This window comes from Macrotis lagotis, chromosome 1, assembly GCF_037893015.1.
Source record: "Macrotis lagotis isolate mMagLag1 chromosome 1, bilby.v1.9.chrom.fasta, whole genome shotgun sequence".
In the NCBI taxonomy this organism is placed as follows: domain Eukaryota; kingdom Metazoa; phylum Chordata; class Mammalia; order Peramelemorphia; family Peramelidae; genus Macrotis; species Macrotis lagotis.
Genome location: NC_133658.1, coordinates 926386950 through 926400700, shown reverse-complemented (window position 1 = coordinate 926400700; position 13751 = coordinate 926386950). Strand labels below are relative to the sequence as shown.

Sequence of the window (13751 nt, the reverse complement as noted above, 5' to 3'; positions counted from 1 at the left end):
AGTCAGCCATATCCATGTCTGGTCATTGGATTCAGATGGCTCTGAAGAAAGTGAGGTTGGTGACTTAGGACAGCTCCCCCCCACTCAAATACAGTTCATGTGTTTGTCATGGCCTCTCATCCCTAATGTCTTAGTCTTCTTCAAGAAAGAAGGACAAAGATCATCATCAAGAAGGAAATATTTTAAACACGACCTACCTGAGAAGGTTCACAGCCACGGGGAAATGAGGGTGGTAGACAAATATAGAACCCAAAAGTTTACAAAGGGATGAATATTGAAAGTATCTTTGCATGTAATTGGAAAAATAAAAAGGAATTAATTAATCAATTTTAAAAAAACAGAGAGGAATTGATTTTCTAAGAAGACAATTGCATCATTCTAACCATTCTAATCATTTTTTAATTTAACAATATTTCTCATAAATGACTCCCAAAATCACAAAGAAAAGGGGCAGCTAGGTGGCGAAGTGGCTAGAGTTCAGGCCCTGGAGTCAGGAGTACCTGAGTTCCGATCTGGCTTTAGGCACTTAATAATTACCTAGCTGTGTGGCCTTGGGCAAGCCACTTAACCCCATTTGACTTGCAAAAACCTACAAAAAATAATCACAAAGAAAAACCTGAAACATAAAAGCAATATTATAGATTTAAAACAAAACCTGTTGTTTTGACAAAACAGATTTGAAACAAAATCTTGCTGTCAATCACATGACAGTCCAACTGAATATATTTTTCAAATTATTTTACATAGAAAATACTTTATCCAGCTAACATTTCAGATGAAGCAGTCAGTTATATTTTAACTGGAGCTTTTTGTGCCATCAAAGAAACAAAGTTGAGTACCCATCAACTCGTGAATAGCCAAAGAAACGACAATATGTGAATTCAAAGGATTATTACTGAAGAATAATGAGAAGCATCGAGATTTCAAGAGGGGTTTTAGGGGTTCCATACACAGTGTGAAATTTGGGATGATTAATGAGTTCTCTTATAATTGGAAATCAAATGAAATCCATAGTGGAGCAAGAGGGCTAACATTGATCCCTAAGTTTTATCTTCAGCAAGATTTGTCCATTGTATAGACAAGACAACTTTGAATCCAAGGCAAAGCACTCAACAGCATACTAACAAGTCTGTCTTCTACCCACTGACGCCAAAGAGACCAAAGTCTATCTTCCAGGGGAAAAGTCAGAGATGGAGAAGGTTGTATACAATCAGCTAAAATCTAGAACTGGTTGACAGTCTTATTTCAAATTTTAGCCTCAACTTGAACAAGTAAGGAAAACCATCAGACTCTTACAAGATATGATCTAAATAACATTGCTTATGAATAGGAAGTAGAAGTGATGATTCAAGGGATTAGAATTGGTAGATAGCATACCTGAAGAATTATGAATTATAAAAAAGGCTTCTACAGGAAGCAGCAACAGAAGCTATTTCAAAGAAAAAGAAGAGAAAGAAAGCAAAATGATGGTTTGACGAGAGTTTACAAATAGCAGAGGAAAGAAGGAAAGGGAAGTGGAAAAAATGAGAGGGAGAAGATATACCCAACTAAATTCCAGAGAATACCAAGGAGAGAATTCTTAAATGAGCAATCAAGAAAAATTGAAGAAAAAAATGAAATGGGAAAGATAAGAGACCTTTTCAAGAAAATGAGATATCAAAGGGATCGATGCAGTCCAAAAAATGGGCATGAGGACTTCAAGAGCCAAGATAGCAAGGCGAGGCACTAACTGGGTTTTCCCAAATTCCATTCCAAATAAATTTGCAGCAAGATCTCAAAATTAATTTTGGAGCAATGAAGGAGATTACCTACTCAGGACAGCTTGAAGGGTGAACACAAAAGGTCTGTTTAATGATGGTGGGAGGAAGTGTCCTCAAATCAGCGAGTCAGTGGCAGGCCCCATCTCCAGGTGCCATGAAATATTTTAGGAGAGCTGTTGAGAAACCTTATGATTTCAGAAAAACAGTTCAATCTATTTTTAGGACTTGTTGCTTTGGATGTGATATGTGATATCTAATAAGATCTGTGCTGCAGGGACAGGCCTTTCCTCACTAATTAGATCCATAAATGTTAACCTCAGGAAGTCTTCTCCAATGTATATACAGTTATAAGATCTGGGCGAAGGCCTTCTCAGAATTCTGACTTTTAAGACTTTTCTTTAGTGTGACTAGTTTGATGTCTACTGAACTCAATCTTGCAGAGAACGTGGGACCTCATTAAGTGTTTTATGTCTGCTCTCTATGATGAATCCTTGATGTCAAGAGATGATCTTAGGATGAAGGTCTTTCCAATAGCATCCATGTGGAACTTGTTCCTCAGTTTGATGTCTAGTGACCTCCATCTTCCTGAGAAGGTGGGACCTCATTAAGAGTTTTATGTTTTCACTCCATGATGAATCCATCATCAAAAGAGATGATCTTAGGCTGAATGTGTTTCCAATAGCATCCATATAGAAGTTGTTCCTCTGATGCCTAATAAACTTTGTTCTCCATTTATATGCTTTTCCACATTCATTAGAGGAGTAGATTTCTATTTCATGTGAATTCCCTGATGGGAAATAAGGGAAGACCTTAGTCTGAGGACTTTCCATAGTGATGGTATCAATGAGGTTTATCCTGCAGAATGAATTCTCTGATAGGAGACAAATGATTATTATTCTCATATATTAATAACCAATTACTGAATTAGGCCTAAACGTTTCTTCACATTTTCATTTCCTCATTCAGAAATCAGCCCCCTTAGATTATTCAGTCAGTCTTTAAGGGAAGGCCGATGATGAGATGAAATCTTGGGACAAGCCTTCCCAATCCATTGTGTTTTAGTCAGACAGGATCAAGGGGAAGTGGATTTCCCCTTTTGTTTAGATTACCCTATTCAGGGATGGTCTGGATGTAAATTTCTGTCTAGACTGAGTGATGAGTTATGCTTCCCAAACCCTCATTAGAATAGTCATTCTCATAAAGCACTGGAGTCAGGAGTACCTGGGTTCAAATCTGGTCTCAACCACTTAATAATTACCTAGCTGTGTGGCCTTGGGCAAGCCACTTAACCCCATTTGCCTTGAAAAAACCTAAAAAAACCCAAAGAATAGTCATTCTTATAAAGTTTGAACCTGTCAGAACTGATCACCACCTTTTGGGAACATCCGCTCATCTAAGGGCATATAAGTAGTGGGAGGCTTCCATGAGTTATCTTTGGTTTACAGGAGATGAAAAATTGTCCATTCATCAATAATTTGTGTTATACTAAATTCATTATTCATGAATGAAATGAATACCCAGAAATTGATCTGGGAATTGTCACAGTAGTTTGGCAGGTGGAAGTATTTAAGAGAAGTTTTACATATGAACCACACTCATAAATATTCTCTCCAGTGTGGATTCTCTGATGTCAACTAAGGTGAACATGTATATTAAAAGCATTGGAATATAATCGATACTTCTCAGGTTTCTCACCAGTGTTCATTCACAGACATGTGGCAAGATTACCCCAAATTTATTACATTCAAACATTTCACTCCAGGGTGGATTTTCTGATACTTATAACATTGGTTGGGCATCTTAATAAGCCCTTTCATATTGATTGTATCCATAAGGCTTCTCTCCAGTGTGGATTCTATGATGTACAGCAAGATGGGAGCTCCGTATGAAAGGCTTTCCACACTGATTACATTCATGAGGCTTGTTCCCAGTGTGGATTCTCAAATGTGAAGCAAGTCCACAGCTCTGTGTGAAATTCTTTCCACAGTGATTACATTCGTAAGGCTTCTCCCCAGTGTGGATTCTGTGATGAAAAATAAGAGAGGAGTGTTCGCTGAAAGCCTTTCCACACTGATTACATTCATAAGGCTTCTCCCCAGTGTGGATTCTCTGATGTTGAATAAGAGAGGAGTTCTCTCTGAAAGCCTTCCCACATAGATTACATTCATAAGGCTTCTCCCCAGTGTGGATTCTCTGATGTCCAGCAAGTCCAGAGCTCTGTCTGAAAGTCTTTCCACACTGATAACATTGGTAAGGTTTCTCCCCAGTGTGGATTCTCTGATGTACAGAAAGACTGGAGCTCTCTCTGAAAGTCTTTCCACATTGATCACATTCATAAGGTTTGTCCCCAGTGTGGATTCTCTGATGTATAGCCAGATGGGAACTCCGTGTGAAAGTCTTTCCACACTGATTACATTCATAAGGCTTCTCCCCAGTGTGGAGTGTCTGATGTTGAATAAGAGTGGAGCATTCTCTGAAAGCCTTTCCACACTGATTACATTCATAAGGTTTCTCTCCAGTGTGGATTCTCTGATGGACAGTAAGACTGGAGCACTTTGTGAAAGTCTTTCCACACTGATTACATTCATAAGGTTTCTCCCCAGTGTGGATTCTCTGATGTACAGTAAGACTGGCGCTCCCTGTGAAAATGTTTCCACACTGATTACATGGATAACGTTTCTCTCCAGTGTGGATTCTCTGATGTGCAGCAAGTTTGAAGGTCTTTCCACATTGATTATACTCATAAGGTTTCTCTTCAGTGTGGATTTTCCAATTTTCAGTGCCACTGTCATGTCTTTGACAAGTCTTTCCATATTGAGTATATTCATACTGTTTCTCTATACTGTGGATAACATGGTTACCAAGATGAGGCCTCTCTTCACCAGAAGCAGTAAAGTCATTCCAGGAGGTCATTTTCAGAGTTGCACTCATCTCATCACACTTGGTCTCTGCATCTGATGGAAACAAACACACACACATATATGTATGAGGACATCCTCTTCTTCCTGGCAGAAAGTTTCCCCAGTTAAAAGAAAAAGATCTCAAACTTAAATGAGCAGAATCAATCATTTGAAGATACTATAACCTTACACATAAGACAATTTAAGGATCAAAAAGTTCCACACACAACTGCAATGGATTCTCACCACAAACCAGAGACAAGTGCAAAGCCACGTTCTCACTATGTGTGACTCTTCCGGTCACAAGTTCTGAATGGCCGAGTGACCTGACCCAAATGTCAGCACTCCACCTGGTGAAGGAGTATGCTCTGCCACTGCCCTGGACAGGTGTTCTCCTTTTTATTTTCCTTTGCATCAAGAGCATTTGGTTGCCAACAATGCTATTTTCTTATATTCAGGTAATTGCCCAACTGTTCTGAGTGGACCAGTTTTGATGCTTTCTCACGAGGTCATTATTTATAAATTTTACGATAACCTGAGAAATAAATTTTCTCATTTTTACTTGTCCTGTCATAATTTACATTTAGATCCCCTTTTCTGATCACTTGTTCTGATGCTTAGATATTATCTCAAGGACCTTTTAGCAGCCTTGGAGACTGTCAATCATCCACTTTTTCTTGATATTTTTTTCTTTTCTCTAAGTTTCTTGGATATTACTTTCTCTTTGGACTCCTCATACATGATTTCCCACCCATCCCACACAAGCCAATGTTCCTGTAAACTTGGTCTCCTGCTACTATACAGGAAAAAGCCTCACAATCATTCATGGGCCAAATTAGGTGTCATCCACTCCTCATTATCACTCCCACTTCCCTGCCCCAACACTGAAGCAGGTGATTCCACCTGTGTAAGCTTGCTCTAACATTTCCCTTTCTCCACCATCATTTCCTCTTGTTTGGTTGGGGGGTCCAAATGACCTCATGTTTCAGGTATTAAAAGAACTGACTCACGTCTCTTCCCAGGTCACTCCGTCCTCCATCACCTGATAAAATCATCTTCCTCAAGTTCTTTGCCTGACCATGGCACTCCCTACTTAATTCCAGGGGCTTGAAGACCAAAGATAAAATTCTGGGATGGGCTCTTCATCTTCTGACTCTTTGTCCCTTTCTAGCCTTCCTTCACCTGTCTTAATCCTCCACAAAGGCTAGTATACAGTGGGGCAGAGGCCTCTTTGTTGCTCCAACAGTGTGGATTTTCCCTGGCTGGTGCTCCTGCTTAGAACTCTAATCTGGGCTTTTCTGAAGTACCACAGATCTGTATCCTTAAGACTGTCCCAGTCTTCTTTAAACTTAGTGCCTGCCCACCTTGTCTTGATGGGCTGCAATAGCAGTTGTGTCCATGTTGTCTTTCTCACCAAACTGTGGGATACCAGAAAGCCTTATGCTTTCAGAGGATGAGCCTTGTACTTCCTTATATCCAGTTGGCACTTAGTAAATTCATATGGATTTAGACAAAACTCATATTTGCCAGCCTCAGCCCTCTCTAGAGAGTCAAAGGAGAGCTTCATGCCCCAAAATTCCTAACAAAGACCTCTAATAGGATCACTGAAGCATCACTAGAAGAAAAATTAAAGGGAGAGGGGTGCCATAGTACACAGAGCACCGGCCCTGGAGTCAGGAGGACCTGAATCCAAATCTTGCCTCAGACACCTAGCTATGTGACTATGAGCGAGTCACAACCCCATTATCTTGAAGAAAAAAAAAAGAAAACTAAAAGAACCAGGAGAACACTGTACATTTTAACAGAAACACCACAAGAAGAGCAATTATGATGAACTTAGCTCTTCTCAGAATTTCACTGATCAAACACAATCTTCAAAGTCCTGTGATGGAAAATACTGTACAAAATCAGAGGAAAAATATGAAGACTGAATGTAGAGCAAAGAATACTCGCATCAGTTTTTCAAACTTCCTTTATCATAGTTGCCACCCCTGCCCAACCCAGTGCTAATAGAAAATACTATGGAAACATGTTAACATAATTGTACTTGTAAGACCATTATCAGATTGCTCATTTCCATAGGGAGCAGGGTGAAAAGGAAGGGAGGAAGGAAAATGTGGAACTCAAGAGTTTACAGAAGGATGAATTTTGAAAACTATCTTTGTGAGTAACTGGAAAAAAAATTTTAATAGGAGGCAACTGAAAGTCCAGGGTATTCAACTGCTCATGTTAGAGATGAGGACAGTGGACCTCAGAGAGCCTCACCCTGGATCCTACTGTTGAAAAGTATCTGAAAAGAAATAACAAGTGAGGTCTTCCTCAGTCGAACACTTCTTTACTGACAAATCCAGAAGTCTCCTGTGATGCAACGCACACCCCTCACTCCTCACTCACCTGGACAGGAGATCCTTAGACCCTCTTGCTCCAAGTGGGGGATCAAATCTTCTCTGCAAACTGGAAATCCTAGGTAGGGGGATAAATTAGGCAAGAGGGTGGAGAGAAGTTTGTATTTCCTTTATAGGAAAGGGGGGGGGTGATTCAAAGCAGAGGCACATTACTGCAAGTAATTTCGAATCAGAAAATTCCAACTTTGCTTGTCTCCTTCATAGAAGGATGTCCACATGTCATAACTTCCATGGCCTAGAAATTAGAGGCATTGCAAGGAGACAGGAGCATAGTGGGCTGGTGTCAGGATCACCTGACCTCAGACTCTTACTGACCCAGGAATTAGTCCCTTAATCTATTTGCCTCAGTTTCCTCAATTATAACATGGGATAATAACAGAAATCCAAACCAAAAGATAATTGTGAGGATTGAGTGGGATTATATGCATGAAGAAAGCTCTTAGTACAGGGTCTAGCTCCCAGCAGATGTCTATAAATACTTATTCCCTTCCCTTTCTTTCCCTGGATCTCTACAAGACTTGGCCAGCATATGAAGGAAGAACATGGGTACTCTTGCTATGCTAGAAATCTATGATTGACACCAAGAGCAGTGAGTTACACATTTGTCCCTAGTAACAAAAAAGTACATTCTAATGACCAAACACTTCCCAAAGAGGAAGGGTAGCATTGGAAGGAAGGGGGTCCCCCTCACTGCCCATCTTCAAGGAGAAGCTGCAGGATCAATGTCTGGAGACTTTGCAGACTTGTGTCTAGCTCCCTGTCACATGGAACAAAGGTCTGTTTCAGAAAAGAAATGCAGCAGGAGGACCTGAGCTCTTGGATTCAGGAGGTCATCACTTTGGACATTCTAAGAGGTGATCAATGGGCCAAACCTTCTTCTAGGATAGAGTTGCAGACACTCCGTTTAATGGAAGATTCCCAGTTACCTGGGGAATGGTCCTTACCCAGGAAAAGAAAGTTCTGAGCATTCTCCAGCATGACGTCCTTGTGTAGCTGCTTCTGAGAATTGTCCAACAGGTCCCACTCCTCTGGGGTGAAGTCCACAGCCACATCCTTGAATGTCACCACCTCCTAAAACATCCACATGCAGAGAACTTAAGAGTTGAGACGGGCTTCAGAATTGATCCAGCTCAATGCTCATCAATGTACAGAAGGAAAGGGAAGCAAAGAGAGGAAATTGCCCAAAGGTTGCACCCTTTATAAGAGTCAGAGCCAGCACAAGGAATTATACTCTTGAAAAGTCCAAGGGAGCATGGGAAAAAGCAATGGACATTTTCAGTTGAAATGAAACTGAGAAATATTCTTCTATGGAATGCTAATCTCTTTAGAAGATAGAAAGTGATGTGTTCTCTTAGAAAGATAAGAGAATCTCTGGAGGAAAACTAAGCAAAGTTAAGAACTGTCAGCAATGATAGATTGAGAAAATTTCCTGAAGACTTTGTGAAGAGCAGTTAGGTGCAGTAGTGGATAGAGCACTGGCCCTGGACTCAGGAAGACTTGAGTTCCAAGACACTTTTTAATAGCCTAGCTGTGTGACCTTGGGCAAGTCACTTAACCCTATTGCCTTAAATAAAATTTTCCAAAAAAAAGAGTGCGTGAGAAACTAGTTAGTTCTGGTTTTAGTCAGTAGAGAGGAAAAGAAACCAAGTTATTTTCCTGAAAGTGAGAAAGACTGAACAAGATGAAAACATGAGGAGGATTATTTTGTTTTTCTTTTTTGGATTTTTACAAGGCAATGGGGCAAAGAAAACTGCCCAGGATCGCAGAGTGAAGCAATTATTAAGTGTCTAGGCCGGATATGAACTGAGGTCCTCTTGACCCAGGGCTAGTACTCTATCCACTATGCCACCTAGCTGCCCCAAGAGGATTGTTTTTATTGATTTTTTATTAATATATTTTGGGAACTACAAGCAAACATAGCTTTCAACAATGATTTTTTTGGTAAGGTTTTGAAATTCACATTTTTCTCCCTCCCTCCCTTCCCTATTACACTTATGTAATTATGTTAAGCATAAATCCATACTAATCATGCTGGGAAAGAGAAATCAAATCAAAAATGGAAGGAAAAAAGCATGAGAAGCGAAAAATCTTAATACATAAAGAATTTTACAAGTTGAAAATAGTAAACTTTGGTCTGTATGCAGACTCCATAGTTCCTTCTCTGGAAGTGGACAGAATTTTCCATCACAAGTCCAATAGAATTGTCTTTGAGCATTGCTCTCTGGAAGTTAGATCAGTGCACAACTCCACCAACAATGCATTAGTATTCAGTTGTCACACATCCTATCCAACAGGAATCCTTTAACTTTTTAATCGCATTAGCCAATTTGATGCGTGAGGAGTAGCACCTTGTTTTAATGTGCATTTCTCTAATCAATCAATGATTTAGAGCATTTTTTCAAATAATTGTAGAGTGTTAACTTCTTCATCTGAGAACTGCATGCTCATGTCCTTTGACTATTGATGAATTAGGGAATAGCTTGTATTCCAATGAATTTGACTCAGTTCTCTATAAGTTTTAGAAATGAGTCCTTTATCAGGAACACTAGCATTAAACAATTCTTTCCCAACTTATTATATTTGTTTTAATATAGGTTGCATTGATTTTACTTGCACAAAAACTTTTCAATTTGATGTAATCCAAATGGTCTATTTTGCATTGTATAATGTTTTCTCTTTTCTTTGGTCATAAACTGCTCCCCTTTTCCATAGAACAGATAAACTATTCTTCGTCTTCCCAATTGGCTTATGGTGTCACCTTTCTTGTCCAAATCCAGTACCCATTTCAACCTTATCTTGGTATAGGATGTGAGAGGTTGATGCATACCTCAGTTTTTATCAGTGAGTTTTTATCCTTGAAGCTGAAGTCTTTGAGCTTGTCACACAGGATTAATTTAGGCATTTACTACCATTTCTTTTGTACTCAATCTAACCCACAGATCCACTTTTTTATTTCTTAGTCTCAGACTGTTTTGATGCCAGATAGTTTACCATAGAATTTTAGATCTTGTAAACCGAGGTCTCCTTCCTTTGTATTTTTCTTCATGAATTCCCTTGATATTCCTGACCTTTTGTTCCTCCATATGAATTTCATCACTATTATTTCTAGCCCAATAAAGCCATTTTTGATAGCTTGATTTGTATGGCATTGAATAAGTAATTCAATTTAGGCAGCTTGGTCACTTTTATCATATTATGAAGAGGATTCTTACGGGTCCATAATTGCTATCTGCACTGAAGTAGTATGAGTCTGTTTCCATCAAAAGACGGAAGTTATATCTATTTTTATAGGCTTAAAGAGGTTCTGGGGGTGATATGCTGAAGAACAAAATCTTATGCCAAGGATTATTTTTGATTTATTTTACTAATGATACATTTTCATTAATTTGGATGTTTATATAGAAATAAGAATGATCACCATGGGGGACAGGAAAAGTTCTTTCACTCTTCTTTAAACTAATTTATGCTCTATTTGGAACCAATATTTTGTCTTTAACTTCCTTTATTTCTATCAAGTAACCACTGAACAGGAAACAAATATATTAATCCATTCACACTTTTGGAGATCCCTGAGACTTTACAAGCTTGTCCTTTACATTAGGGTCTCTTGATTCACTATTCTTCATTTCAGAGTATTAACACACAATATGTTCATTCAGTATAGGATGGTAGTCACTTTTTATTGACTAGCAATTGATTACAGATGGATCTCGAATGCCAAGAGAAGCCATTTCCAACTTCTTTCCTTCCTATATAATTCATCAGCCTGAGGCTAGATTGTGATTCCCTACCTCCACTTTAGAAGGAAGCTCAGCTCAGATAGCATTTCATTTGTTACCTGGCTTTAGCTTGTTGGAACCTTCTCAGACTCACTTCTCTATCCTCCCTTCCAATTATACACTTTCTCCTCTCCTCCAGCTTCTGCATTATGGGGGATGTTCTCTTTCACTGCTAGAATACCAGTTTCTTGAAGTTATGGACTAACTATATGTATCCATATGGTTGTACCTAGTACTTAATAAAGATTTTGGTTCACAAATGCCATTTAAGAAAATATTGACTATTGATAATTCCACCCAATCACTCTTATTCAGATACCTCTTAATATACTTTAAAAGCTGAGACGATTCCAGTTGAGCGCCTTTTGCTTTCTACTGCCTTTTTGACAACCTGAACTATGAAGTTAATTCAAGATATCTTCCATTCAACATGGGTGAAAATGAACTCATTTTCTTTCAGCTTCTGATGCCTATACTGGTCAAGGACCACACCATTCTCTAGGCACCCAGGCTCCTAAGCAAGGTATGGTCCTTCAACCTTCTCATTGTACCATGTTAATTTTCTCCATACATCTGAAATTTATCTGCTTCTCCTCACTGATTTTTTTTTCAAGGTAGGGGTGTTAAGAGACTTGACTGAGGTCCCACAGCCAAGTAAATATTGTTAGAAGAGCAGAGTCATTGCACACATATCCGCCCCAAACTCCTCCTGGGCATTGTAAATAAAGTCCAATAACTCCCTTGTTTATCTGTTTGATTGTTTGTTTTTGGTGGGGGCAGATTGCTCCTTCTTAAAAGAAAGCACTGACTCAGTGAATAGAATCCTAGACCTGGAATCTGGAAGATTTCAGTTCAAATCTGATTTCACACACTGTGTGACCATGGGCAACTTCCCCACTCTTTGTCTCAGTTTCCTCACCTGTGAAATAAGGATAATAGCATTTAATTCAAAGGAGTCCTTTAAAGATCATCAAAAGTGGATTTGGACAAGAGCTTAAACTCATTCCTTTTATGTGTTCTGTCTTGGACAGGCCCTGGGGACCTCTTTTGGGCAGTTGGTGGTACAATGGACAGAGAGCAGACACTGGAGTCAGAAGGATGTGAGTTCAATTCCAGCCCCAGATACTGCTTAGTTAGGTGACCCTGGGCAGGTCATTTCACCTGATTAGCCTCAGTTTCCTCATCTATCAAATGAGTGGAGAAAAGAATGGTCAATCACACCAGTAGTGCTTGAATGGATAGAGCACCTTCCCTGTACATGAATTCAAGTCAGACACCTTGTAATTGCCTGGCAGTGTGACCTTGGGCAAGTCACTTTACCCCATTGCCTTGCAAAAGCAACAAAACTAAATTAATCAAAAAAATGGCCCATAAACATGGTCATGCAAGCCTCATAGACAATGCTCTAGGTCTACAGAAATGCTCCCTTAGGCTGATATTGGTGAAGTCTGAGAATGGACTGTACTCACCTGGATTTTATGAACTGAACAGGCAGTTTTCACATAAAGGAATTAAAACTATTCCTTAGCCGTAAGAAAAAATGCTCCAAATCATTTTTATTGAAATTTTATATTGTATTCTCCAATTAACCCTGTTATAAAAGATTTTCAACATTCATCTACTTGCATATTTAGAAGCCCCACAATTTTCTGGCACTCTCGTTTCCCACTTCTCTCACCTCAGCGGCAGTCTAGTGAATGCTGTAAAAATATATTTACTTTTAACATCTTTACATATTTGTCATTTTTGATATGAAGAATTAGGATTGAAGAAGGGATCGAGTCTTATGCGCTCTCTTCTGATAAAACTTCTAAACTAAGGACTCTAACTAAACTTTCGAGAGACAGAACCCACAAAGGGACCCAATGAGGCAGTTCTCATACTCAAGGTAACCTGGAAAAGAGCAGAAAGGCTCTGCTCCCCGGGGTCGGAGGGGTGGCCCACCAGAGGAGTGGCCCGCCAGAGCCAAAGAACTTCAGCCTCCCGGAGGCAGCCCCAGGGCTCACAGCAGCGGGGGAGTCTCCTGAGCAGCACCCCCGGGCAGCACTGGCCGGGGGACCTCTGCCAGAGGGAGCACATGGATCCCAGCCCTCGGGGCACACAGCCATAAGCTTGGTCTTTCACCCAGACCGGGAAACAGAAGCAGGCAGAGCCAGTAAGCAGGAGCCCCCAGGGCATGAGCCCATTGAGCTGAGGGAGGGGAGTGAAGAGAGACTGCAGAGCTCTTTCCTCTGCCTCTGGAACAGGACTCTGGGGCTCTGACCACATTCAGATCCTGATCGCAGTCTAGGCCCCCCCATAGAACAACAGGGCCCCCCCACCTCGGCCCCGTGGCAGAGGCGGGCGCTTATGGTCATTCACAGACCAGGAGGGAGGACAGAACCTCACACACTGGACCCTTGTGGGAGTGTCCCAAAAGCTCAGGAAGCACCCCGAAAACAGGCCCAGGCTGGGAAAATGAACAAGTAAAGAAACAAGAGGAAGACCATTGAGAAATATTTTGCAAATGAGCCCAAGAAGGATCAAAATACTCAGTCTGAAGATGAGGAAGCACAAGCTCCTGCATCTAAAGACTCCAAGAAAAACAGAAATTGGGCTCAGGCTATGAAAGAGCTCAAAAAAGACTTTGAAAATCAAATGAAGGAGTTGGAAGAAAAACTGGGAAAAGAAAGGAGAGAGATGCAGGAAAAACATGAAAATGAAGCCAGCAGCTTAGTCAAGGAAATCCAAAAAAATGCTGAAGAAAATAGCATGCTAAAACCAGCTTAGGTCAAATGGATGAAACGGTTCAAAAAAGTTATTGAGGAGAAGAATGCTTTAAAAAGCAAAATTGGCCAGATGGAAAAAGAGATAAGAAAACTCTCTGAGGAGAACAAATCCTTCAGAGAAAGAATAGAATTCAGGGAG

At 40.1% G+C, this 13751-nt stretch overlaps 1 protein-coding gene across 1 annotated transcript; it reads right to left on the bottom strand.

Moving 5' to 3' along the window:
- Positions 1-3531: 3531 nt before the first annotated feature.
- LOC141510017 (uncharacterized) lies at positions 3532-10325 on the bottom strand. Its single transcript, XM_074219966.1, has 4 exons — positions 10278-10325; positions 8010-8136; positions 7055-7123; positions 3532-4714 (listed from the first exon to the last, which is right to left on the bottom strand). Exons 1-4 carry the CDS (start codon positions 10323-10325, stop codon positions 3561-3563), a joined length of 1398 nt encoding a protein of 465 aa, XP_074076067.1. The 3' UTR covers positions 3532-3560.
- Positions 10326-13751: the final 3426 nt, after the last annotated feature.